The 24,692-nt window shown below is 34.4% G+C and overlaps 2 protein-coding genes across 2 annotated transcripts; one reads left to right on the top strand and one right to left on the bottom strand.

Annotated features, from left to right (window-relative positions):
- Positions 1-1,129: 1,129 nt before the first annotated feature.
- On the top strand, positions 1,130-5,154 carry LOC109083681 (bactericidal permeability-increasing protein-like). The gene is made up of 12 exons (XM_042715958.1): positions 1,130-1,323; positions 2,651-2,726; positions 2,812-2,872; positions 2,989-3,071; positions 3,203-3,379; positions 3,700-3,759; positions 3,919-4,086; positions 4,341-4,408; positions 4,479-4,512; positions 4,614-4,674; positions 4,764-4,855; positions 4,989-5,154. Exons 1-12 carry the CDS (start codon positions 1,265-1,267, stop codon positions 5,040-5,042), a joined length of 993 nt encoding a protein of 330 aa, XP_042571892.1. The 5' UTR covers positions 1,130-1,264; the 3' UTR covers positions 5,043-5,154.
- A 2,140-nt stretch (positions 5,155-7,294) lies between these two features.
- urahb (urate (5-hydroxyiso-) hydrolase b) lies at positions 7,295-8,583 on the bottom strand. Its single transcript, XM_042715744.1, has 5 exons — positions 8,497-8,583; positions 8,280-8,342; positions 7,888-8,037; positions 7,562-7,697; positions 7,295-7,456 (listed from the first exon to the last, which is right to left on the bottom strand). Exons 3-5 carry the CDS (start codon positions 8,025-8,027, stop codon positions 7,367-7,369), a joined length of 366 nt encoding a protein of 121 aa, XP_042571678.1. The 5' UTR covers positions 8,028-8,037; positions 8,280-8,342; positions 8,497-8,583; the 3' UTR covers positions 7,295-7,366.
- Between the last annotated feature and the right edge of the window lie 16,109 nt (positions 8,584-24,692).

Raw genomic sequence — 24,692 nt, 5'->3', positions numbered from 1 at the left:
TTTTCAAATTAAGCCATATGCTTTGTTAATTTCTAATATTTTTATTCTTGACAGAATGAAGATTCATTTTGATAATTTTAAATCAGAGCAGAAGTTTGTTTCTGGAACTGGAGTCAGTATAGCAGTTCAAATCACAAACCTTAACGTGTCTGGATACGTGACATTGGGGGTTAAGTAGAATGTCTGTATTTTCTTAACGCATGGTGAGGAGGATAGTTTGAGTGTTAGTTTGAGACTGAAAAAGGCCACAGCCACCAGGGAATAGTGTTTCCATGAAAGGCTGTACATGGTCTGCAACAATGCTTAGGTGCTACATGTCAAAGTAACATCCACATCGCTTTCGGCGGTGGACAGGGGTCAGCATGACTGGTCTGTGGCTAAGTAGCAACAAACTGTGATGCTCTGTGTATTCTGACATCTTTCCATCAGAACCTGCGTTTACCTTCTTGAGCAATTTGAGCTACAGTTGCTTGTTTGTTAAATCGGACCACACGGGCCAGCCTGGGAACACCCCACAAGAGATGCTCTGACCCAGTTGTCTAACCATCACAGTTTGGCCCTTGTCAAACTTGCTCAAATCCTTACGATTGCCCATTTTTTTCTGCTTCTAACACATCAACTTTGAGGACAAAAGTTTTTTTTATTTTGAAGAAAAAGATAAAATCAGACCCCAAGAATTTGCAGAGAAGGCCCCAAGTGGTATGTTTTTACTGGTTTTTATTTTTAAATGTAATACCATGGAAGTTCATGGCGTTATTACATAATATTTCCATGAATTAGATGTAAAATTTTCATATAAATCTTCACTTTCATTTAAACTTTGGCCATGTTCACACAGCAGCAGAATATTGTTTTCAGTCCTGTGTTTGAGTCCTTAATACAGTTACATAAGTTCACACACACACACACACACACACACACACACACACACACACACACACACACACACACACACACACACACACACACACACACACACACACACACACACACTGTCTCGTCACCCCAGTGCAGTTATTTATTTATTTTCTTTGTTGCCTCTTATAAATTAATGAATTAGGTACCATACCTGGTTAAAGAAGTCACCGCTCAAGTTATTTTATGAAGGTAATTAGTTAAATGAGGCTTTTGGAGATGAAATAATGCCTTGATCTCTTTGCTGTTCCACAGACGAAACAGAACGTTTGAACTGTTTGTGACTACACTTTCCATTAGTGCCACTGTTGCAGTCAAAAGTGATAGAAATGGCCATCCAATACTCAACATGAATGAAGACAATTGTTTACCAGAAATTGGACGGTTTAAACCCCAGATTGGAAATAGGTAACAATGTTTAGCTCACCACATCACAAATAGCTAATAACTTGCTAATACAAGTTACACATGTTACAAGTAGTACAACTATAGTAATGACCGCAAATTATGCATAATCACAAACAACTAATCATAAACCAAACCCTAACCATTACCTTATAGTAATTACATAGGTAATTAATATTACTCAGTACTTATTTGTGTAATTACACTGCAACACCTTAAAATAAAGTGTAACCAAAGTTATATATGTGTAGGGAACAACAGGGCTTAAGGCCCACCTTAAGAAAAAGTGTGCCATTCATGCGCCTAAAATGTATAATTGCAGAAAAAATATATACGCTGTATTGAACATTAATGGAGCAAAAGATTTTGTGTGAAAATAAATAATACAAGTTGTTTTTGTTTAAAAATCGTATAAATGTATGAGGTGGCAAGGGAGGCCTTTTACAGGCATGGCAACGGGTGTGGGGGCATAGACCAATATGTTGGGGTGCTAAGAAAATAAATGATATTGATGACGTCAGAGTTACTTCATAAAGAAATGGGGCTAAATCGGGGCTATTAAAAATTCTGATGGGGCTATAGCCCCCCCAGCCCCGGTGTAGCGCCGTCACTGGCCTTTTAGCCCACACACGGGGTAATGTACCAAACACGGGGCAAAAGGCACACAGTATTGATACAAATACTTCAGCCAAAATAATGTTTTTTTTAATTTAATAATGTCTAAGTTAATACAATTCAAAACAATCACTTTAGCAAAGCTTGTACTATTTTCTGCTTATTTTTTTTAATAAATATACTGCCATTTAAATATGTTAATATAAAAAATACATTTTGAAATACAGAAACAAAAGCGTTTTATTAAAGTAAAGATTCTAAAAGTATTGAACGAAATCCAATAATAACTGAATCTATATTTACAGTAGTAACAACAAAATGATAATTTTTTAGGATATGATATGATTAATATCATGTTTAAAAAAAAAACTAAAAAAATTTAAAAAAAAAAAAAAAAACATGCATCTTAAAAAGCAGATGTTTTGGAAAGTGCCTAAACCACATTTTTGTGCCAGCTAGTGGTTTAGATGAAAATAATATCAAAGGCGCCTTTTACCCCGTGGCGCCTTAAGCCCATTTGTACCCTATAAATTATATATATAATTAATCTGTTGGGTACTTTTTTTCTGCAAATATTACATGAGATCACTTTGAGTAAAACATTAAGAGATAAATCCTAAAATGTTCTGGGTTGAGTCAGCTTACAGCTGATTTCTGTGCTCATGAGAACTAACATTTTGATTTTGTTACAATTTGATTTCTATATTAACGAAAGGAGATCGATAAATTGGATTCTTAGAAAAATTACTTCCCTCTTTAATGGCTTTGTGCGCACACATTTGAAGAATCAGGTAAGATATTCGCTGAACATTCCCTGTTTACAATAGAAACCAATGCCAAGTATCCATCTTATGTCGATACAATTTGTTGTTTCAGATCTGCAACAAGTTGCAAACACTCCTTGCTGATTTAAACACACAGCTGAAAACATTAAAAGGTGCTATGATTAAACACTGTTAACCAATGACTGCAATGATAGTGAAAATTCTTCCATGACAGCATTCATGACATCCAAAATCATGTGTTCTTTTTGTTGTGACTCTTAAATTTTAGCCAAAGTAAGTGAATATGCTGAGATTGACTACTCTCTGAGGTCTCCTGTCGTCTTTGATAACAGCATTGAGATGGGATTAAAGGTAAAAATGAAAATGATTGAATTAAATCTAAAGCATCATGCAGAAATTGACACATTACTCTAAGATAGATTACAAATTCCTTGCCAAAATATATTTTTACAGCTGAATTTGGATGTTTGTTACAATTTTAGGGTGTATTCTACAACACTCAACAGCGCGTAGAACCCCCCTCCTCTCCCCCAGCTTTCTCACTGGCTTCCCAGAACACCAACATGTTCTACATTGCAGTATCTGCCTTCACCATCAACTCAGCATTCATGGTGCTCCACAGAACTAATGTGTTTAACATCAGAATCACTGATGACATGGTGAGTTTAAAATGGCACAAGCTGTCAGTTTTAAGAGGTGCAGGTATAGTCACTTTATTTAGAGATTATATAAAGAAGTGACATGTTCTGTTTTTGTTGCATGAATTACAGTTTAGATTACAAATGTAAAGGGCTTAATGTGTATGTTTATATGAAGCCACCAAGGGCTTGCATAAGACTTACACAATTATCATCATTTTACTGTGTGTTGTTCATCATTTTATCTTCTGTTTTTCATCTTGCTTTTATTTATTCATAAGTCAAGAACTATAAGACACACTTTAACTGACACAAGCAGTAACAGCTTTTCTTTGATATAGGTGCCTTCTGTTTCTCCAATTCGTCTCAGCACCACAACATTTGGAGCATTCATTCCTCAAGTATGGAAATTTTGCCATTTTATTCAAATAATTCCACACAGAACACAAAATATAAACTTAACAGTGAAGATGGCTAAGAGCTACTTGTTCATATTCTTTGTATGAAAGAAGCAAAGCACCAATTGCAATATTTGATAATTGATTTTTTCTTTCTTTCAGATTTCTGAAACACACCCTGATCTGAAGTTGGAGCTAAAGGTAAAGACAGTGAAGGAGCCCATCATTAAATTTGAACCAAATCATGTGATTCTTCAGCTCCTGAGTACAGTGACAGCTTATGATGTCCAATCTGGCAACACACCGACTCAACTCTTTGTCCTCAATCTGGTGAGTCACTGAGGAGGGAGAGAGGTGCATTAATACAGTTGAGGTCAAGTAGGCATACCCCATTTACACACACCCACTATATATATATATATCACTTCACTGCGTCAAGAGACAAACTAGAATCATTGATCATTAAGGAAATAATACACAATACTAAGAACCAAGGGTATGCAGACTAATTTTGGGTAAATTCAGTTTTTTATTGGCTTGTGGAATATATTTCAGTAACTTTTACATCTCTTTTTGACTAACAGGAAAGCGTTGCCAGTGTTCAAGTGTCTGTAGAAGAGGGTGATCTGGCATTCAATTTAACCCTTGAGAAGTGAGTATTTGTGTAGTGTGATAAGCATCTCAAAAGGACAATAATGGTAACTGTATATTCTCTTGAACAGAATTGAAGGGAGTATGAACGGCAAACCATTTAAGGTACAAATCAAAAAGAAGTCATTATTAAAAGTGTGTTTAAAAAGAAATACTAATAAATAAATAAAATCAAGTCTCACCTGAACAATGATTGTAATCAACAGGTTGAAAAAACCCATTTCCTGACCGTGATCATGCACAACATTGTGTTTCCCATTATTAAAGGTAAGAGTTTTTTTGCTATAATGAAATAATAATTAATTTAAAATACGATGGGCATGTTATTAACTCATGATCTCATTAACCCTTCTCAGCTCACTTAGCCAAAGGTTTACAACCTCCTGGTTTATTAGGATCCTATATTGGGAAGGTACACGTTGTAAAGCCTCAAGTTAAGGTTCTTAATGTAAGCTCACGTTTCCATGATTGTGATATTTTATAAATACTGTCAATATAGCATTTTATGAGATATGAGTGGCTCATAACATTTAGAGAGACCCTGTAACCATAAGTGCATTTTCAACTTGTTTCTCGCACAGGATTACGTGTTGATTGGAACAGATATCGAGTTCGAAGAAAACACCTCATCTTAGCACCACTGAGGGAAAATATTTTTGTAAAGGCGATTTAAAGATAAATCAAATGCATTTACCTCTAAAAAAAATCATGTTTTGAAATTTGCATGAATAAATAAACAGGGCAATATTTCCCTATAACTGCATTCATTTGTTTCTTGTAGTTTATAAATGTATTCCTGTATGCAAACATTGGAAAGTTAGGGAACCCCATATGGGATGAAATTAGTCTCAGATTTACTGATGAATGGGTGCACAACTATCCATGAACTTGATAAATGTTACAAATGTATATTACTATCCACAACCAAATGTTGAAATTCAGAATTACATGAATCAACAGAAACATATCTGTGAATACAGATGTTTTCTTTTGCATTAGTGTATCAGAATTTGCGCATGCAACAAGGAAGATGTGCATTTGTGGATCAAGTGGCACGCGTGCATTCACTATTTGATTCATTTGGATTTTGAGACTTTCTTTTTGCAGTTTTCAGCATTTCGCAACCCACACACTAACACACACTAACTCCCAATTAATAAGACCCAGCGCTAATTATTAATATCTGCACATGAACCCATCAATTAGAAAAATTCTCAAATGTGTATTTTGGAGACTTTGCTGCCAGCTCTACTCACACGGGTCATCATACTCTTTAGCCAATCAGATGCCAGCTTACCATTCAACCAATCATAACGCTCTGAGAGTGCTGAAAATGGCATTGAGCACTTTTTGCACAGCATACTTTCTCTTGCACCCTGCATCTTGGCAGGGGGCATAAATGACAAGCTGTCCAAACAAAAAGATTGCTGACTGGACACATGACCAACATAGAAATTTGGCACTTTAAAGTTTAATGTTCACAATGTGAAATGTGAGCAAAATGCATCAGGAAATATAATTGCAGCAGGGTAATAGGTGCATTATAGCTACAATTACTTTTGGGGTACTTTTGTCAAAAGCTAAATGAATATCTAGATCAGTCTGCATATGTATTCTTATCCTTTGATATTCCCCCTAAAGTCACCAATAATTGAATAAAATGCTTTTTAAATATTTGAGAAAATATGTTTTACACAATTCAAAAAATCATGATGGTTTAGATGCATTTAAAATACACATTCTCCTCTGGCCAGTCCATGGCACAAGTGACCACCTCAAGCAGTTCCTCAAATCTAAAAGACTGAGCTCATCTGAGGCCCCCAACAACATCTAAACCCAGTTTCTCTGAGCTCTAAATCATCTGCTCTGTTCAGTGAGTACCTGAGAGGAGCATGTGTAAATATAGCTGAGATCACAGCACAGTTATTGTCTTTATATTGTCTGTAGTAATTTTGTCAGATGATTATACACCAGATTTAAGTGCAAAGCAACAGCTTGGAAGTGACTCACTATTTCTTCCGTTATCAGCTTTATTGGAACTCATACTGTATTGAAAAACAGTAGTGAGTACAGAAGACAGCAGAGAAGTAAACAACTGGAAAGGTCTGACAGTGACTAGGGCAGAATGCAAATATGACATGATGTAATGAATATGCTTAATTAGCTTATGCAGTCAGCGACATTAAGACTTTTTGAGCAGGCTTTAGCTATTTTCCATCGAAAATAACAAATAATGTGTGACCTTAAACACATCATTTTGATTTATTGAATAATTATATTTATTAGTGTTATTGTGTCAAATGTCCTTGTTAGTTTATTTATTTATTTTTTAAATCATATTTAGTCCTTATCCTGTTTGTTGTAATCAAGTTATAATATATTGTCTCCTCATTTTGTCGGTCCTTTTTTTTTTGCTGAAGAAAATGTAGTGAGATTTTAGTTTAATAGTACATTTTGGTCTTGTCTTATTTTGTCAAATGTATTTTAAATGTATTTTAAAAGCATCATTTTTTTCATACTTTTTCAGGTCAGAAAATGTGGAAATCTGTATAAATATAAATAAATAATAAAAAAAAGTAAAAAAAAACATCACATCACAAAAAAAAAAAAAAAAAAAATAACAAAAAACATCCCTGCTTAAAGACCTGTTGTGACCTAGTCTTTAAAAAATAAAGACTATGAGTAAATCCAAAACTTTGTGACAAACATACAGTTATATGAATGGAATTTTATTCTGTATATATATATATATATATATATATATATATATATATATATATCATTCTGAAGAATAATGACCAAACAGCAACATGACAACATTCAGAAAATTGTCCTGGGGTGGGTGTTTAAGTTGAAAGCGGCTGCTTGAGGTGATTTTTTGGACACATTAGGATGTGAAACTTTTTGAGAATGTCTTGATAGACGGTGAATCCAGTGTTTCTGTTTCGTAGTCTGCTCACTAGCTCCCTCTGTAGGTGCTGTATGAGTATCTGCTGACCAGCAGGGGCACATGACAGCTCTGATCAGCATCACTTACACTGAAGACAATCTAAATGAAGCAGAAATAAAGAGTTCAGGGACATTTCTCTGTCATGTCTAACACTGAGACTACATAAAAACACAATCTCTCTTCCATCAGTTAATTCCTACAAACCTCAACATATGGGTAAAAACTTGACTGTCCCAAACTCTCCCAGTACTGGCCCGTCTCAAAGCGGACCTTGTACAGTCCTGGAGTGAAGGCATCGCTGGTTATTAGTCCTGGACAGCGTCCGTCCTCATCTGTGTTCCTGAAATAATCAAAGGCGATTTAACATAACATTTTTCGAGGGATTCATTAATAAACCACTCACTTTTTTATCATTATTAATTATATGACTACTCAGTGGCTGTAGTAAATAATATAATCAAAAAGAACAATACAATTTTCAATCAGATTTTCTGAAAATAAATAAAATAAAATAATATCCGTCTACCCACCCGATGGTTAAGAGGTTCCAGATGGCCATGCGGGGGTCCAGGCGGTGTAGACTGAGGGCCATTCTTGCCGCTGGGACCCCGTCCCCAGTGTTCAGCACATGTGTAGTGATGGGACTGCTGCTTTTCGCTGAAGAACCCATAGCTATAAACCTAGAATACATAGAGAAATTATGGTTTTAAAGAGAAGTCTCCAAAAAAAGTTGCCCCATCTGATTCTTTCAAGTCAGAAAGGATTCATTTACTAAAGGATGATTCAAAACATTACTATTCCATAATAAAAATACAGACTCCTGTCAATATTAATAGTTAAGATGAGATTTAAAACTTGTACGAAGAACATTAACTTCTAGCTAAACTATCAAAAGATGTTTAAGAAGATATTAAGGTCTTACCTGCTGTAAAGTCAGAGTCTTCTGGCTGTGCTCTGTTTATGTGAGGATGATCTGGACTCGTCACTGTTTGATTAGTTTCATTGAGTTAATCAGCAAAACAAACCAGCGGAAGCACACAGGGTTAATATTTAAGCCAACAGCTCTTAAAAACGTTTTAGTTTCACAAATCTTTAGAATATAACATACCGCAAAGCAAAGACTGAATCTACAATCCTACCTTGAAGTCTCTTACATGCAAGAAAGAGGGACAAACCGAGCTGAACTGCTGTTTGAGGGCAGACGGACTTTGAACTCTAGTAACTTGTTTGATTTGGTTTTTTACATGAGTGGAAAAACATAAGGATAATAATACACTAAGGTTACTGGACGGGATTGAATCATATAGATCAATGGTTTACAGACCCAGAGACCCCCATTATTATTATTATTAAAAACCTAAATCTGTTTTCTTTAATTAAGAACATTAACTAACATCATTAGATTATGTAATTCTTAACAGATCATAAAATGTCATGAAAATTGAAGTTCGATCACCTTCGATCAGGACCCCCTGATTTAAAACCCTGATGATTGTATAGATAATGGCTTTGATCAAAATTCTGTCATTAAAAATATGATTGGACAAAAACAATTTGAGCCTCTATATCAATATACTGGATATGGATGTATTTTTATTTCTGTTGGTGAATACATTCAATGCAACAAAGTGATAAAAACAAAACAGCATTCCATAATATTTTACATAATCACAGTAATATACAACAAAAAAAAAATTCACAAACATGCAGCAGAAAACCACTTTATTATTGTATGCCTTATTAAAAAACAAACAAGTGTGTGGACTTTACTAAATTTTCCCATTAAAAAACAACAACAACAACAAAACCTTTTCCTGATCATACAGTAAATCTAGTCTTAACACTAAACTGGCCAGAGCTGTTAATGAGGAGATATTTACATATCACTTGCAATGAGCAGAAACCATGTCTAGTTGGTAACAGAGGTAGATGATGGACTAAACAAAATTATGAATTACTGTATGAATAATTATTATACATTATGTGAATTTTAATGACATTTCGGTTAAAATAGGAGTTTATGTACATCTCAGGTTAAATCTTAAGTTTCAGATATGGCTCATAAATACACATAATTTAGCAATTTTTTAATATATCAGGGTCTATCAGTTGATAGACATGTAGATATCCTTATTAGCATCAGCAATTTAATGTGTAGAACCATAAAATGATTTATGTAGGATATCTGCAATAACGTAGTGTGTGTGTGTGTGTGTGTGGTATCCTTTAATGTTGATCTTGAGTCTTATCAGTATTGACTTTAATAATGGAAAAACAGCTTGTGTTCAAATAACTCCTGAAATCATCAGCAGCGTTTGACGACACATAGTTCTGTTTGTTCTGGTCTGTTTAGACAGCTGCTCCACAACCGGATTCAAACTGGATTAATGTTCAGTTCACATGATGAAACTCTGAACGGATCTGGATATTTGGAAACGATCCAGATATTGTTTTTCTTACTTGCCGGTGCTTTTCTTTACACCATCATTAGAGATCCTGTGACTTTTCCCCAAAAACTTGGTATCTGAACTGGGAATCTGAGAGAGAGCAACAGAACATTTAGGACCAAGGGAACAGTTTGGCAGTTTATTAAACAAAACAAAACAAACAAAAAAAAAAAGTTACAGGTTCAAACTTACCTGAAACCTGTGTTTACATGTAGAGCAAATCTGATTCATAGTAATTAACCTAGAAAACACATGAATAAATAAACATTAAATAGATGACTGTCAAACATCAAATATTTACATTTTTATACCATTATACAATTTTTGTTTATCCTGAAATATTGTTTCAAGATGTTTAAGTTCAAAGAACAAGTTTGGTGTTTAAGCCTGTTTTATAATCCATCACAGTAACAGAAATTTACCAAATTTCAAAATCATAAGAATGATATACCGTAATGCAAAAAAGTCTTGTTGCTATTAAAGTAATGTGAAAATATAAATGAATAGAAAAAAGTAAAAAAAAATTTTCTCTGCTTTGGTACTATTTTCATGAGTAAGGTGTGTATTTTCAAAACTCTTAGTACTAATATCACAACAGATCATCAAAAGTGCATTTTTTTCAAATATTTCAGCATATATTCACTTGTCTTATTACAGTACACACAATCACAAAGTATCCTTTTCACTACAGAAAATGAGTGTTTAATTTATATAAATGTTTCATTCACAGCCTTTCATAAAGCTCTGTTACTTGTGAAAATAGTACCAAAGCGAATAATTTTTTATTTTTTTTAAACTGTAATTTATAAATTAATTATCACAATGATTGTAGACACAATTTCTTTAACTATGATAATTTGACAGTAAATTTGTAAAAATGCAGACTTAATTTACTGGTATAATTGATTTAATGTGGTCTCATGACTACTAAGTGTTTCTAAGTGTCTGAGTGGGAGGTGAGCATCAGCCATTGTGTGTGTGTGTGTGTGTGTGTTTACATGCTGTCTGTTTTCATCACTGCTGTCTGCTGTCTCTGGGCTCTGTGTGTCTCTGTCTGTCCTCAGGGGAGGAGAGCTACCAGATGAATCGTCCGCACTGCTCACAGAGCCATGGAGCGGAGAGAACGCCACGCCGTCTCCTGAGATTCACACACACACACAAATGCTCTAAATGACATAAAACTGAAGATCAAGGACAGAAAAGCTGCCAAGGCCCGAGGCTCCAGCCCCTTTAGAGGCGCCACTTGCTCAAAATGTGAGACATAATGTCCAAATAATGACAAATAACATCACAAATATGAGACCCCACTGGCCTGGTTCATAATCCACCTTTACAAGGTGCATCTAATGATGAAAGAATGAGTGTTTTACCTGACAGCTCATGGCTTTGAGGGTCCATCCGCTCCAGACTGTTCAGCAGCTCGTCTATCTGTGATTTAATCACTGTCAGTTCTTTCTTAATGCACATCAGCTCCTCCATTCTTACTGCAGAGAGAAGGAGGTTAGCGAGCATTAATGTTATGTTCAGCGACACTAGCGTCTAACTAATGCCACTGTTGGAGCAGAAGTTACATGCACTGCAGCTTTAAATAAAAGACTCAAAGACATGTGAGATGTGACCTAGCAGTTAGCAAACATATCCACAAAAAAAAAACATAAAAAAGATTATTTTATTAATAACAGCACCAAAAAAAAAAACGCAAAAATAACTGTTTCCAAACATGTTTCCCAACTGGTCTTTTCTGCCCCACCCCCAATTTACCATTAGATGGACAACCCTGTAGCCCCTGCCCAAACTCACATCATTGGTTGAGCCACAGTTTGAGCACTTTCACCATTTTAAACATAGTACAGCATAAAAATCAATATACAAAAGCTTTAAAAAATAAAAAATAAACAAGAGAGAAATGAGGATGCCCCGCTTTAAGCAACTCTTCTAATCTAATGTCTCTAATGATGGAAACTTAGATTGGACCTCTTTTCCGCAGCATGATAATACCACTCAAACACCCCTCCAATCCCAGCTGGATAAAAAAAAAACCCATTCCAGCTCAGCTCCAGCCATTAAAAAGCAGTTTGACCTCCCAGCTACAAAGGCAAACTCATTCTACTGTGATCTGCTGGCAGTAAAAAAACTATTAGGGCTTGTAATAAAGCACTATAAACGCTTCTTATTGGTTATGCACTATTAATTTGCTATAATTGCTTTTGGTGATAGGCTAGGTTTGATTACTGAGGGAGTAGCTCTATAGCGGAGGGAGGATTTTAATGAAGAAACCATCTGGACTTCGACAGCAGAGGCGCATGCATGCACTTAGGCATACACGCTCACAAAAAACACAATTATATGAGCAACATTCACCAAAACACAATCCGAGGGTACAAAATGTTGTACAAGAGATGCTGATATTCATTATAAGATGCAAATGCAAACATGAACGTTTGGCCAAACCATTGCAACACTGTGCCTTTCTACACTGCATTCTCACTGTGATAAGCTCCAGTACTCAAGGGGGCGATAGAGTTACCTTAAAACTGCTCAGGCAGCTTGCTATAAACATACTGACAGTTTAATTCTGCATAATCTTGAGTTTCATGTCAGGGCGAAAAAATTCCCTGTTGCAAACACGACCAACAGAAATATGTTTGGTTTGAAAGCATAAATTGCTACATTATTTAGAGTAGACAATGGACCTACTGTGCCTGCAAATTTTTGCTGAAATTTCACCAACACCCCCTTTACACTGTTTCTACACCGGGTGTGACTGTTGCGTTGCGTTGAGTCAAAACAGCTTGAGGCTACATTTTACAATGTGTAATTCATAAAACAAACTGATAACAAACTTAAAAAGTAATTGTTTCCAAACAGGTTTCCCAACTGCTCTTTGTGTCCAGCCTCCCATCTGTCACTGGTTGGACAAAATATGTGTCTACACTGGGCTTGACTGTTGTTGTGTTGCATCACACGGTGCTAAAACAGCTTGAGAATGTCTACATTTTAAAATGTGTAACTTCTAAAACAAGCTGTAACACAGACAAAAATAACAGCTATTTCCAAACACGGAATATCCTGTGATACGTTCGAATAGAACAAACGTCTGAAGCCATAAGTGAAACATACAAAATGTGCAGAGCAGGACTGGAATTGAGAACCCCTGCCTTAATGCAAGATTGTCATTACTATATTCAGTCCATTTTTCATAGAAAAGTTTTACATTTTAACTGTATATATGCTAAAAGTTATATACGTTAAAGTATATACATCTTGAGCTTTGAGAGATGTCAGTGCATCTTACGCTGGGTTCCTCTGCTCCTGGACTTGTGTCTGCTCTGAGGTTTTTCTCTGCTATGCCGCAGGGCTGCAGAAGAAAAAGAGGGAGAGGAACACGTCCGTCGAAAAGATGCGAAGTCACACGGGATGGTCGTCACAGACATCGGAACATGTTGATAATCGAAAACCCTGAAAATGAAAACCAGATGAGTGAACTGAAAGAAATAAGTTCTCTAGGAAGATTTTCTTTCACGATACTCTGAATTCTGATTCACAATGCACGGTTATTATTGGCAGGCCCTGGCCTACTTCCTGTTCCGTGACTGAAGAACATCACAGCTTATTATGCATGCCAGCCACAGCCTCTGCATGATACATACATTAGCGGCATGGCACTTTACTGATCACTCTACGTCTCCAGCTTTATCTGCTCTGTCACATCCTCGGCATGCTGCGAACGTCTCCGGCAAAACTCGGCAACAAAGAGCTTTTTCAAAAATTGCCAAGCTTTTATTTAAAGATTAGCAGGGTCTATGAAATAGGAGACTTTTCCCATTATGCCCTGAGGCCTAGCGGTTTGTTACCGGAGAGAGATATCAGGAGATGAGAGATTGGGAGAAATCTGCTGCTGGTGTGTCAAGAGCGTGATGGAGCATGCAATCAGGAAAAGGGCTAGCATCGAGTGAAAGAGACGGGACCAGACAGAAGTAAAGGCATGAGCAGGCCCACACTGAATCTGCAGCTAAAGAGAGTACAGCAGATTCAGCAGAATTGAAAGGTCCCTTGTCTGTTCAGTTATTAAATATTATTTTTTTTTTTATTAAATTGCTAAAAAATAAATAAATAATAATAATAAATATTTAGTTACTCTTCTTGGAGTAAGAGTGTAAGGGTGACCATATTTTAACATTTAAAATTTTGGATCATAGTTAAAAATGTTTTTTTTTTTTTTTTTTTTTTTTTTTTTTTTTTTAACCATTCAAAAGTTTTAGTTCAAATAGTTGCCAAGGCAACATTTCTCATACAGTATGTATATATATATATATATATATATATATATATATATATATATATATTCAAATCCAGTAGTATTATTATTAGTTAACAAAAACTAAAATTAAATCTATAACCATAGAAAAACTTTTACATTACATGAACTGAAATAAAAATACGAAAAATTTAACTTTTTTTTTTTTAATTTCAGATTTATATTTGCCATTTTGATTTAGACTGTATGTACTAAAATAACTCAAACTAAAACTCAAATAAAAACTGTAGCCTGTTTTTAATATATATATATTAAAAAACTAAAAAGGACCAACGTCACAACAAAATTACTGAAACTTTAACTAAAATTAAAATGAAAACATAAAAATAAAAGCTAAAAAACTACATTAATTGATGCTAAAATACCACATTTTTCTATTTGAATATACTTTAAAAAAATAATTTATTCCTGTGATGCAAAGCTGAATTTTCAGCATCATTACTCCAGCCTTCAGTGTCACATGTAACATCCAGTCTATCACATGATCATTTAGAAATCATTCTGATATTCTGATTTTATTATGAGTGTTGGAAACAGTTCTTCTGTCTAATATATTTGATGAATAAAAGGTTAAAAAGAACTGCATTTTATTCAAAAAAAAAAAAAATCTAATAATATATATTCTAATAATATATTTTTCTTTACCCATCACACTTTATCAATTTACACACATCCTTGCTGCTGAATAAAAGTATTGATTTTATTTAAAAGAAGAAAGAAAAAAAATTACTGACCCCAAATTACTGACCAGTAGTGTATATTGTTATTACAAAATATTTATATTTTAAAAACATAGCTTCTTTTTTTTTCTTTTTATTCATCAAAGTACCCTAAAAAAGTATCACATGTTCTGAAAAAATATTAAGCAGCAGAACTGTTTCCAACTTTGATAATGAATCATCATATTAGAATGATTTCTAAAGTGATAATGATCCTAAAAATTCAGCTTTGCATCACAGAAATAAATGATAATTAAAGTATAATAAATTTAAAAACAATTATTTTAAATTGTAATAATATATCACAATATTAAAAAAAAATTTCTGTATTTTTGATCAAATAAATGCAGGCTTGATGAGCAGAAGAACCTTCTTTCAAAAAACATTAAAAATAGTAATGTTTCCAAACTTTTGACCTGTACTGTATATCTATATATACACACACACACACACACACACACACACACACACACACACACACAATGACTTTTACTAAAATTTAATGGAAACAAAATATGAAAAGTAAAAAAAATCAAAAAATCCAGTAATATTATTATTATTATTAGTTAACAAAAACTAAAATTAAATCTAAAACCATAGAAAAACTTTTACATTACAACAAATGTTAACTGAAATAGAAATATGAAAAAATTTAACTTTTTTTAAATTTCAGATTTATAGTTGCCATTTTGATGTAAACTGTATGTACTAAAATAACTAAATCTCAAATAAAAACTATAGCCTTTTTAGTTTTTTAATATATATATATATATATATATATATATATATATATATATATATATATATATATTTAAAAAACTAAAAAAAGGGCCAACGTCACAACAAAATTAGTGAAACATTAACTAAAATTAAAACGAAAAATAAAAGCTAAAAAACTACATTCATTGATGCTAAAATACCACAGATTTTTAAATCTTATTATAATTTAAAATAACTGTTATATATATATGTGTGTGTGTATATATATATATATATATATATATACACACACACACACACACACACACACACAGTATGTATGTATTTTTGTGATATTATCATGAATTCTGAATCTTTTTATGACTAGGGAGGTAACGTCATGGGAGGGAGGTAACGTACACGTTCAAAAAAGTTAATGATTATATTTTATATTTTTTAGAGTCATTAAACAGAAACTTTTCCTAAAAATAATAAATGTTTTCAAAGCCCCATGCATAAACCAACACAAATAAAAATAATCAAGTTTTAAGAATGTGGTACTTGTGTTTTAAAGAAAGAACTAGTACTTTGTTGTCTGTTCTTCCTATTTTGATTCTTTTCATGACTACAATTTGGGAAATTATTGCACAGAGAAACTGAGACACAAAGTAGGCTGGAATCAAACTTCAGTTTCCCACACGAGCATCACAGCATGAGTGCTAACCACTAGGCCATGACTCCATAACTGCACACTGCTACAATGCTAAGACATTCTCCTGCTGTCTTTCCTCCTTCTCTCTCTCTCTCTCTTTCTCAATGAAGGAAATAGGATCAAATGCCACACGGAGAGGTCTCTTAAAACTAATGAGATTTTGTTCTAAAGTGACAGGCTGATCTCTCAGACAAGCTTCATTATCCAGAGTTCAGTCTCTGTCTGACGGCTCACAGAGAGAGAGGCGCATCTGAATCAAACGCTTCACCGTATGCGCTTCTATTAACGGTCATTCATGTACATCAGGACAGATATCAGCTTTCATTTGATTGTGAAGACGGATTTGCTGCCTGTACAATAAATTGTAGAACAGCAGGGGCCATAAAGACATCATCCGGCAATTATATCTCTCTTTATGAGGTTTAGCGTTATAAAACAATATTGAGTTGGCACAAACATTCTGATCTTTCATTGTAGCTTGCAGAATGTTTGCTGTATCATTAGCGCATCTGTTTGTTGTTCACTAAAGTCGCTGTGTAAATCACTGCAGGACAGAAAGTGTTTTCAACGGTCGCGCACTGGGACACAGACTCACTGAAACAGATATAACTGAAAAGTGTAAAAGCTGAACTGCTCACTTGTCCTTCGCCGTGTTTGACGATGATTGATTCTTCCCCCGAGGTAATTCAGATTGATTTACATTCAGAAGGTCGGTGTGCACGACAGGGGAAAGTGGTTTGTCTGAAATGAACGGGGAACACGACTAGAGGCGGGATGGAAGATTAATGGAGTGGAAGGAAGTCTTTTTAGCTATTTCAGCACGGTTACAAATCAAACCATGGGGCATTTCAGATGAACGGGAAAATAATGACAAACCTCAGAACTGAAATATGCTGCTGTGTCCACAGAACTGAAAATCTGTAAACGTGCTTGACCTTGGGATCATGCATACAGCAAACTCTCAGCATATTATGACATTATGAGAGATCATAAATAATCATTAGCTTTTAGTATGACAATGTACTGCTGATGGAGAATTGAAGAGTACTGCTGAACTTTGCTAATGGACTGGACTAGATATGAAGGACAAAAAACACATGTTTGGAAAGCAGATAAAGTACCAATATGCTCTATATGTTAATATTAATAGCATTAATCCTGTTCTTGTTTCTCCAGCAGAAATAGTGCTTATTAATTTCATTTGTCTCCATGTATTTAATTGGTCTCCATATACTTAACCTTTAACTGAAAAATACTGAAAAATAAAACACCATATAAGAGCTTAAAAATATGCAAACAGATTGGTATATCACTGGGTTCATGAATGAATAGTGTTGTGTTTGTGTTGCTGAGTGATTACCTTGACTTTGCTTTCAGGTTGAAAGTGCTTTTCCAAACACCCTATATTGATCCCTGTTCCACTGTTTTATGGCCCTTAACGGTTTTTCCCTGGATTCAACACAGAACCAGACAGATTCTCTGATGCAACCAGATAGGGAGCTGTAAATTACTTGCCTCAAGAGGAATCCGGTGATTGAGGGAGATATACATTAGATTGGCAGTGGGATCAGAATGGGTCAGATTGCCGCTCTAAGCTGCTGCAGGATAAAAGAGTCTAATGACAGTGATATCCAGCTCTTAAAATAACCTGCTCACAGCTGCAGATCTCAGCCTCAAACGCTTCTCAGTCCCAATGTGTCTGAACCTCTTTAATAGTTGATATCTCTTTACTCTTGCTTCATATTTAGGGTGAGGGATTTGAATCAAACCCTAAAGTATTTAACTTCGGTGTGGGCTCTTACAACTTGAGCCACACGTAACACTTAACAACTGCATAGCATTGCCCTAGCAACCAAACTACAACACCAAAAAACGTCTTAGTAACTACTTAGCATCAACATGACAACCACCCAGAAATTGCGCCAGAAGTTTTCACACCACTCACATTTTAAGAATATGTAGAAATTGAGTTTAAAATTATTGCCATCATAAACTATTTCATCAAAAAAGTGCATTATTTATTTTTTATTTCATTTTATTTTATTTTATTTTATTTTATTTTATTTTATTTTATTTTATTTTATTTTATTTTATTTTATATTTTTATTTTATTTCATTTCATTTCATTTCATTTCATTTTTATTTTATTTTATTTTATGCAATGCACATGCAGTATGGTACGGAAGCTTATGTCCTATTTTATTTTTTTACCCAGTAATATTGCATATGTATGTGGTCAAACCATGCCTAAAAATTCAGAAATTAAATAAATAAATAAAAATAAAATAAAAAAAAAAGTGCATAACGTAAAATCCCGTATTCTGAAAAATCTGAAGTGTGGCAATGTAAACTCAAAACAAGCAAGATTCAAACTCCCAATTCTGACAAAAAATGTAAAATTTGCGAGATGGAAAATCACAATTGTGAGCTATAATTTCGCAATTCTGAAATGTCTGAATTCTGGAAATATAAATTTACAGTTTCAAGAAAAAAGGCAGATTTGTGAAATAAAACCGTCAATTAATTTTTGCATACATTTTTTATTTCTGAGGGTGAATAAGCTTCCATAGAAACTGCAAGAGAAAATTTACCCAATGACATATTTTATTTATTAGTAAATATTATATTTATTCATATTTACATATTTGAATTTTTTAACTAATGTCAAGATATTATGCTAAAAATACTTTTTTTTTTTTAATGTAAATGTTAAAATGTTAAAAATAACAAACATTGTCATAAATATTTTACACTCACTGCTACAGGACAGATATGACATGATACGTTTTATTTTTAATTACATTTTACTTCAACTTTAAGTCAATACTAAAAGATAGATGCTTTAATAATGGATAATATAATAAAATCTGAACAAATAACATAAGATATGAAGATATTTGAACTGCAGTATTCTCTATTATGTTTGCATCCATATTCATCAGCTGCAACCATGTTTCACTCCTGACAAATGTGAATTATTATTTTTTTGAAGAGTATGTTTTCAGTGAGCAGTTTCTGCAGTGCAAAAGTGTTGACACGGTGCACATTTTAAAATGAGTGCCGAGAAAAAAGCGTTCTATTGTTTATTAAAAGTAATCCTTGTGAATCATTTTAATTGCTCTCTTATAAGCTTCCTAAGTGAAGAAAATGGCTTTGTTAGCCAGAGGCAACATCGTGCAAAGCAGAGGGCTAAATTTAGACTTTTGTTAGGGCAGACCTCACCACACATCTCTGAGCAAAAAAAAAAACGGCCTCTAGAGAACCCCCCGTGTGCCACACTAATGCATGCTGCCAAACGTATTTTCAGAGGTTTTCTCTCTACGAAGGGATGCTTGGCCCTGCGGGAGGACGTTTAAAATGCAGATAGCATCCAGGGGTCGTGCTGAATCTCAGCGCACACTAATGCAGTAACAACAGCATGTGACCGCAGGCCATAACCAATGAGACGTCAGATCTTCTGATGAGATTGAAATAGAGAACAAAGTTCCTGATGTGTGAAAACACTTAACAAGAGGCAAATAAGCGGCTGTGTGAGTCATACGGAGCCCAGAGCCCAAGAGAGAAGACGCCATTCAAAGCCGCCCTATAACATTATGCAAATAAGTGGAGTAAACTCCCTTTAAACGCGCGTGTGTGTGTGTGTGAGAGAAAGTGTGCATGTGTAAGTGCTGGTAGGATGCTTAGGAAGGTAAATGAGATTAAATGGACTACAAAACTGCATTATAGACCTTGAACTTTTTAGAGCGCATTGTGGGTAGATTCGGTCTGTAATACAGTATGTGTTTATCATATATGTTTATATGTGTAAATGTCGTGACTGGTTGCCAGGGTGTTGCTATGCAGTTGCTAATATGTTCTGGCCCTAGTCTCTATGGCCACATTTTCGTTACATGGTTCAAGTGACTGATTTTTTTCCTCCCATGTGGCACAAATCGGATAAATGTAAGCTGGAAAAAAAGCACATGGATTCTGATAGTCCTCAAATCAGGCGTCCGTTATATGGAAATAATATGATATGAATCAGAGCATTATGTCAACATTTTAATAATTATTTTAAACATCAGAATACATCCATAAAAAACACAAAACAAAAAACAAAGCAGATAGATTCCTGGTGAAAAACTACATTACCCACAATTCAGCAGAGAAACTGGTATCAACCAATCAGAAACTGCGATAAGCAATTGCACAAAAAGAACACTTTAGCATCTACCCACTGCAAATGACATTAGAGTCAGTCTCCCTACGCTTTTTGAATACTTATATGTTTGTATATATGTGCATATTTTGCAATCAAATGTAAAATATATTGATTCATGGGATTGTAGTTCTTTCCCTCATTAATACCATTAATTACACAGTCCTGTACCTGTGTATTTTTTGTATGATTTTCTTGCTTCGAAACCAAAGTTTGTAATCTTGTGGCCTAAAACTCTTTAGCGGAGACTTTTTAAATCACTACATGAATGGGAGAACACTTCTATAACCAAGGCTGCTAAAAAAAAGGGGGTGGCACAGTTTTTAATGCTATAATATGCTCGCATAGTGGACCAGACTTTATGCCGATAGTCAAAAGTTTTTAAAAATATACCTCATACAAATCTAATTGCACCAGAAATGTCCTTTAGCTCATAACTCAGAACAAAAAAAAAAACAAAAAAAAAAAAAAAAGACAAAGCCTAATATCAAAAACACCGGAAAATGGATGTTGGCAGGGACTAGAAAGGAGAATAGACTTGAGAAAGATGAGAAAATCAGAGTGACACAGTGTCAGAAATATGAGTGGAACTGCACTGGAGACGCAGGAAGCACATGTTTCATATTTCTTCATGACATATGCCTGTGAGAAATGTGTGTGTGTGTGTGTGTGTGTGTGTGTGGATGTACCTGTAAGGCTCATTTCGAGGTCGCTTCATACTGGGTCTCTGTTTGGAGGGTCGCAAAACTCCTGTCATGCTTTTGTCTAAATAAGAAAGGACAGCACAAGTGCGCGCTGAAAAGGAAAACAACAGCGACCGTGAATAATACAACACACACTCCTTCTGTCACACTGACATGCGCTGCCGTCGTTCTTTATATTTATAGGGTAATAAAAAATGACTGAATCACATCAAGAAACAGAATAAATGAAAATATTATGGTATCAGGGTATTAGAATGGAGAAAATCGACCTAAAAGAACTGTTTTGTTACCAATGGGAAGTCGTCAAAATATATATTTAAAGAAAACGACAGGCTCATTATTTCATTGAAAGGCTGTTATAAACCAGCATATGTTGCTTGGTTCGGGTAATCATCTGTGCTTTGAGATTAATATCTCTGTCACATGGTGAACACTATTCAGTGCACTTTCACCACGAATGCATCATTGTCCTTGTGATATAGGCCATTTAACAAGTAATGACTACAATAAAACACCGGGAGAGCATGTGTGTCTGTCTATGAAGTCTATACACTTTTGAGTTTGTAAAGTTTTTAAGACTATTATTTGTCTTAACACATTAAATAACACACATTAGTAGAACAACAGTTACTAAATAATCAGATCACTGCAGAAAGTCACTGTATAATAGCCTAATATTACTCTCTCTATATGTTATCACAGTGTAAAATGTGAAAATCCGCAGTTCATATACTAAAAGGTGCTATTTCTAGCTGATCTGATCATAAAAATAAATAAATAATAATAATTAATTAGATTAAGTCTGGTTGATTTAGCATTATTGCTAACTAGAACAAATAATAACATATTAAAAACTGTTCTTGTTAATTGAAATAAAGCTGAATTAAAATAAAATATAAATTTTAGATGACAAATTTAAATTTAAAAAAATTAAATTAAAAAAATGAAATTAGAAATAAAATTAGAGATGTATTGGTAATTTTCTTCCAGGACAATATCTGTTAAAATAAGTTTCCTTTAACCCTAAAACACAACATAATGCAATGTGTAATTCATAATACAGGTATAACACCTGTGGAAAATCAATACGGACAATTCCTTCATATTAAAATTGGGCAATATTTTTTACAAACTTGTTTTAAAAATTAAAATAAGGACCAAAACGGAAATAAAAAAATAAATTAACAAAAAATATCAACCAAAATAATATAATAAACAAATAAAAGCGCATAACAAAATCACTAAAACATACAAATTAATAATTTGTATTTAAATACAAATGTAGTTGATGTAGTTTTGTGAATCTCTTGAAAAAATATCCAGATCTTATTTCACCCAACCCACCCCCTCCAAAAAAATAAAAAAAAAATTCATAAATTAATAAAAGTTAAATAAACAAATACTATAAATAAAAAGGAACCAGTAATTAAAATCATCCGGACCCAACTGATTTTGTTATTCTTTAAAAATTATATCACGATATACAAACAAGACTCAAAGATAAATACAACTGAAATGAGTTCAATTCTCCTGATAATTTCACAGCAGCCAAAGAAGACTTCACATTCTATATACAAAAATATAATTCACTTATCTTTTACATTTTTTTTTAAGGAGAAATATGATTTGATGTTTTGAATGGACACGTAATGCAAATGATGTACCGCATACAGCTATTCAAAAATGCCAACTTTAAGTCTGACAGCAGTTCAACTTCCCTGTAAAACTACTGATGAGAATGAGAGTGAAAGGAGATGAGAATTACTCACACTTTTGCACTGAAGGCTGCGTTGCTGACTTCTCCCACAGAGTGCATTACAGTCTTATATTCTACAGAACATCCTGTCTCATCTGCTGAAGATTCCCTCGAATGCACTCTTTATCTAAGCTCAGAGAGAGAGAGAGAGAGAGAGAGAGCTCTTACTATGGAGTTAATGGCTCTTGCCTTACACTGGGAAGCATTACCATTTGCAAAGGCATCACACTCAAAGGGGGGTTTGTGTGCTGCTGAGACTGATCCATTTCCTGCAGAAGAGAATGTGAGATAATGAAAGTTGTGAAGCAGAATTCAGCTGAGACCTCATCCATCACTGTCTGCTCAGTGCACGAGCCTCTGTCTTTCATCAACAGCTCAACCGGGGCCCTTATTAACAAAACCAATGAAACGATAACTTCATATAAATCTGTCCGGTTCCGTTTTAACATGACACAGCTGACTGGTTCTCTTCTCGTTATTCGGGGAGCTGTAGACTCATTCCCTGAGCTTTCCTCACCCACCGAGGCTAATGTGAAGGATGACAGATGAAGAGGGACTGAAATCACCTGATGCTGTTGAAACTCGCGAGGGTTGGTGATTTAAAGAGCCGTCGTCTGTGACAGCTCCTGATTTCGGAGAACGGCCTGTTCGTCCTGGGACAATTTGAGGAGGATGATTAATGAAAAACTGTGCTTCTGTGAAAAGATATACAGTTGCTGCTTTATAGCCATAATGGATTCAAAACGTGTCCTACACATATATAAAGCTAAATAAATAATACAACCTCCATTGAAAGTATTCAGCAGTGTACAGTGTTTACAAGCACTTTTGCTCAGATGATACAGTTTGGGAAACTGTATAGCACAAAACCGTGCCTATAATACTAATAAACCAAAAAATATTTATGCTATGTAACATAATTGATACAGCAATCTGAAAACCAAAAAGTGTCCGATAAGCCTACTTTTTGTCAGAGGAACTGCTGTGTTACAATTTTAAAGCTATAGCCTAAATATTGTGAAAATGCTTTTGTATCTAATTCAATTTATATAGCCTTTTTTTTTGTGTTTCGGACTTCTTTAAAATGTATAGGCCTACAATAATTTCACAAGGGTGCACTGTTTCTACATGTATTTAGCTTTGATTTGAAAGAAACAGTGCATCCTTGTGGCACGGATGATACAGAAGAGCATACAGTGGTATGGAGAGACACAGAGGAGACTGTTGACAAAGGAATTGTTGAATAAAGTCGTTATTTTTGTTTTCTTCGCTTACAAAAATTTTTCATAACGCTTCATATAACCCAGATTGCACGTCTGATGGCAGATGGAGTATTCTGACGACGACTTTCATACCTTTTATAGACCTTGACACTGTTATTTATTAGGCAGTCTATGGGACATTCTCAAGCCTCCCTGTTTTCATCCAAAATATGTTAAATTGTATTCTGAAGACGAACGAAGCTTTTATGGGTTTGGAACGACATGGGAGTAAGTGATTAATGACAAAATTTTCATTCTGGGGTGGAGTATCCCTTTAATGAGTTTGTAATTAAAAACAAATGCTCTGGTATGCTCTCTTCATAATCATGCTTCAAATTTTCAAAACATCTTTCAGCTCAGTCTGCAAATATGAAATAGTTTTTCACACTGTGAAACAACTGTGGGTGTTTGCCTTTGGTTTTAACACCAGACTCTTATTTGGCCCTGTCTCCAAAACACAGAGTAGATCTAGTCCAAGAGTAGACCAGATCTGGAATAAACAGACCAAATGACTTAAACT

This window comes from Cyprinus carpio, chromosome A25 (assembly GCF_018340385.1).
Source record: "Cyprinus carpio isolate SPL01 chromosome A25, ASM1834038v1, whole genome shotgun sequence".
Taxonomy (NCBI): Eukaryota; Metazoa; Chordata; class Actinopteri; order Cypriniformes; family Cyprinidae; genus Cyprinus; species Cyprinus carpio.
The sequence above is the reverse complement of the archived record's forward strand: the minus strand, read 5'-3'. Positions and strand labels throughout refer to the sequence as shown.

What these genes read in the sequence shown, in the direction of transcription:
- LOC109083681 (XM_042715958.1), top strand. Translation starts at nt 1,265, where the DNA reads ATGAATGAAGACAATTGTTTACCAGAAATTGGACGGTTTAAACCCCAG. An exon ending in TCAGAATCACTGATGACATG is followed by an intron (nt 3,380 to 3,699) that starts GTGAGTTTAAAA and finishes TCTTTGATATAG; the next exon opens with GTGCCTTCTGTTTCTCCAAT. An exon ending in CTCAAGTTAAGGTTCTTAAT is followed by an intron (nt 4,856 to 4,988) that starts GTAAGCTCACGT and finishes TTTCTCGCACAG; the next exon opens with GATTACGTGTTGATTGGAAC.
- urahb (XM_042715744.1), bottom strand. Translation starts at nt 8,027, where the DNA reads ATGGGTTCTTCAGCGAAAAGCAGCAGTCCCATCACTACACATGTGCTG. An exon ending in TGGAACCTCTTAACCATCGG is followed by an intron (nt 7,698 to 7,887) that starts GTGGGTAGACGG and finishes TGATTATTTCAG; the next exon opens with GAACACAGATGAGGACGGAC. An exon ending in GTTTTTACCCATATGTTGAG is followed by an intron (nt 7,457 to 7,561) that starts GTTTGTAGGAAT and finishes TGCTTCATTTAG; the next exon opens with ATTGTCTTCAGTGTAAGTGA.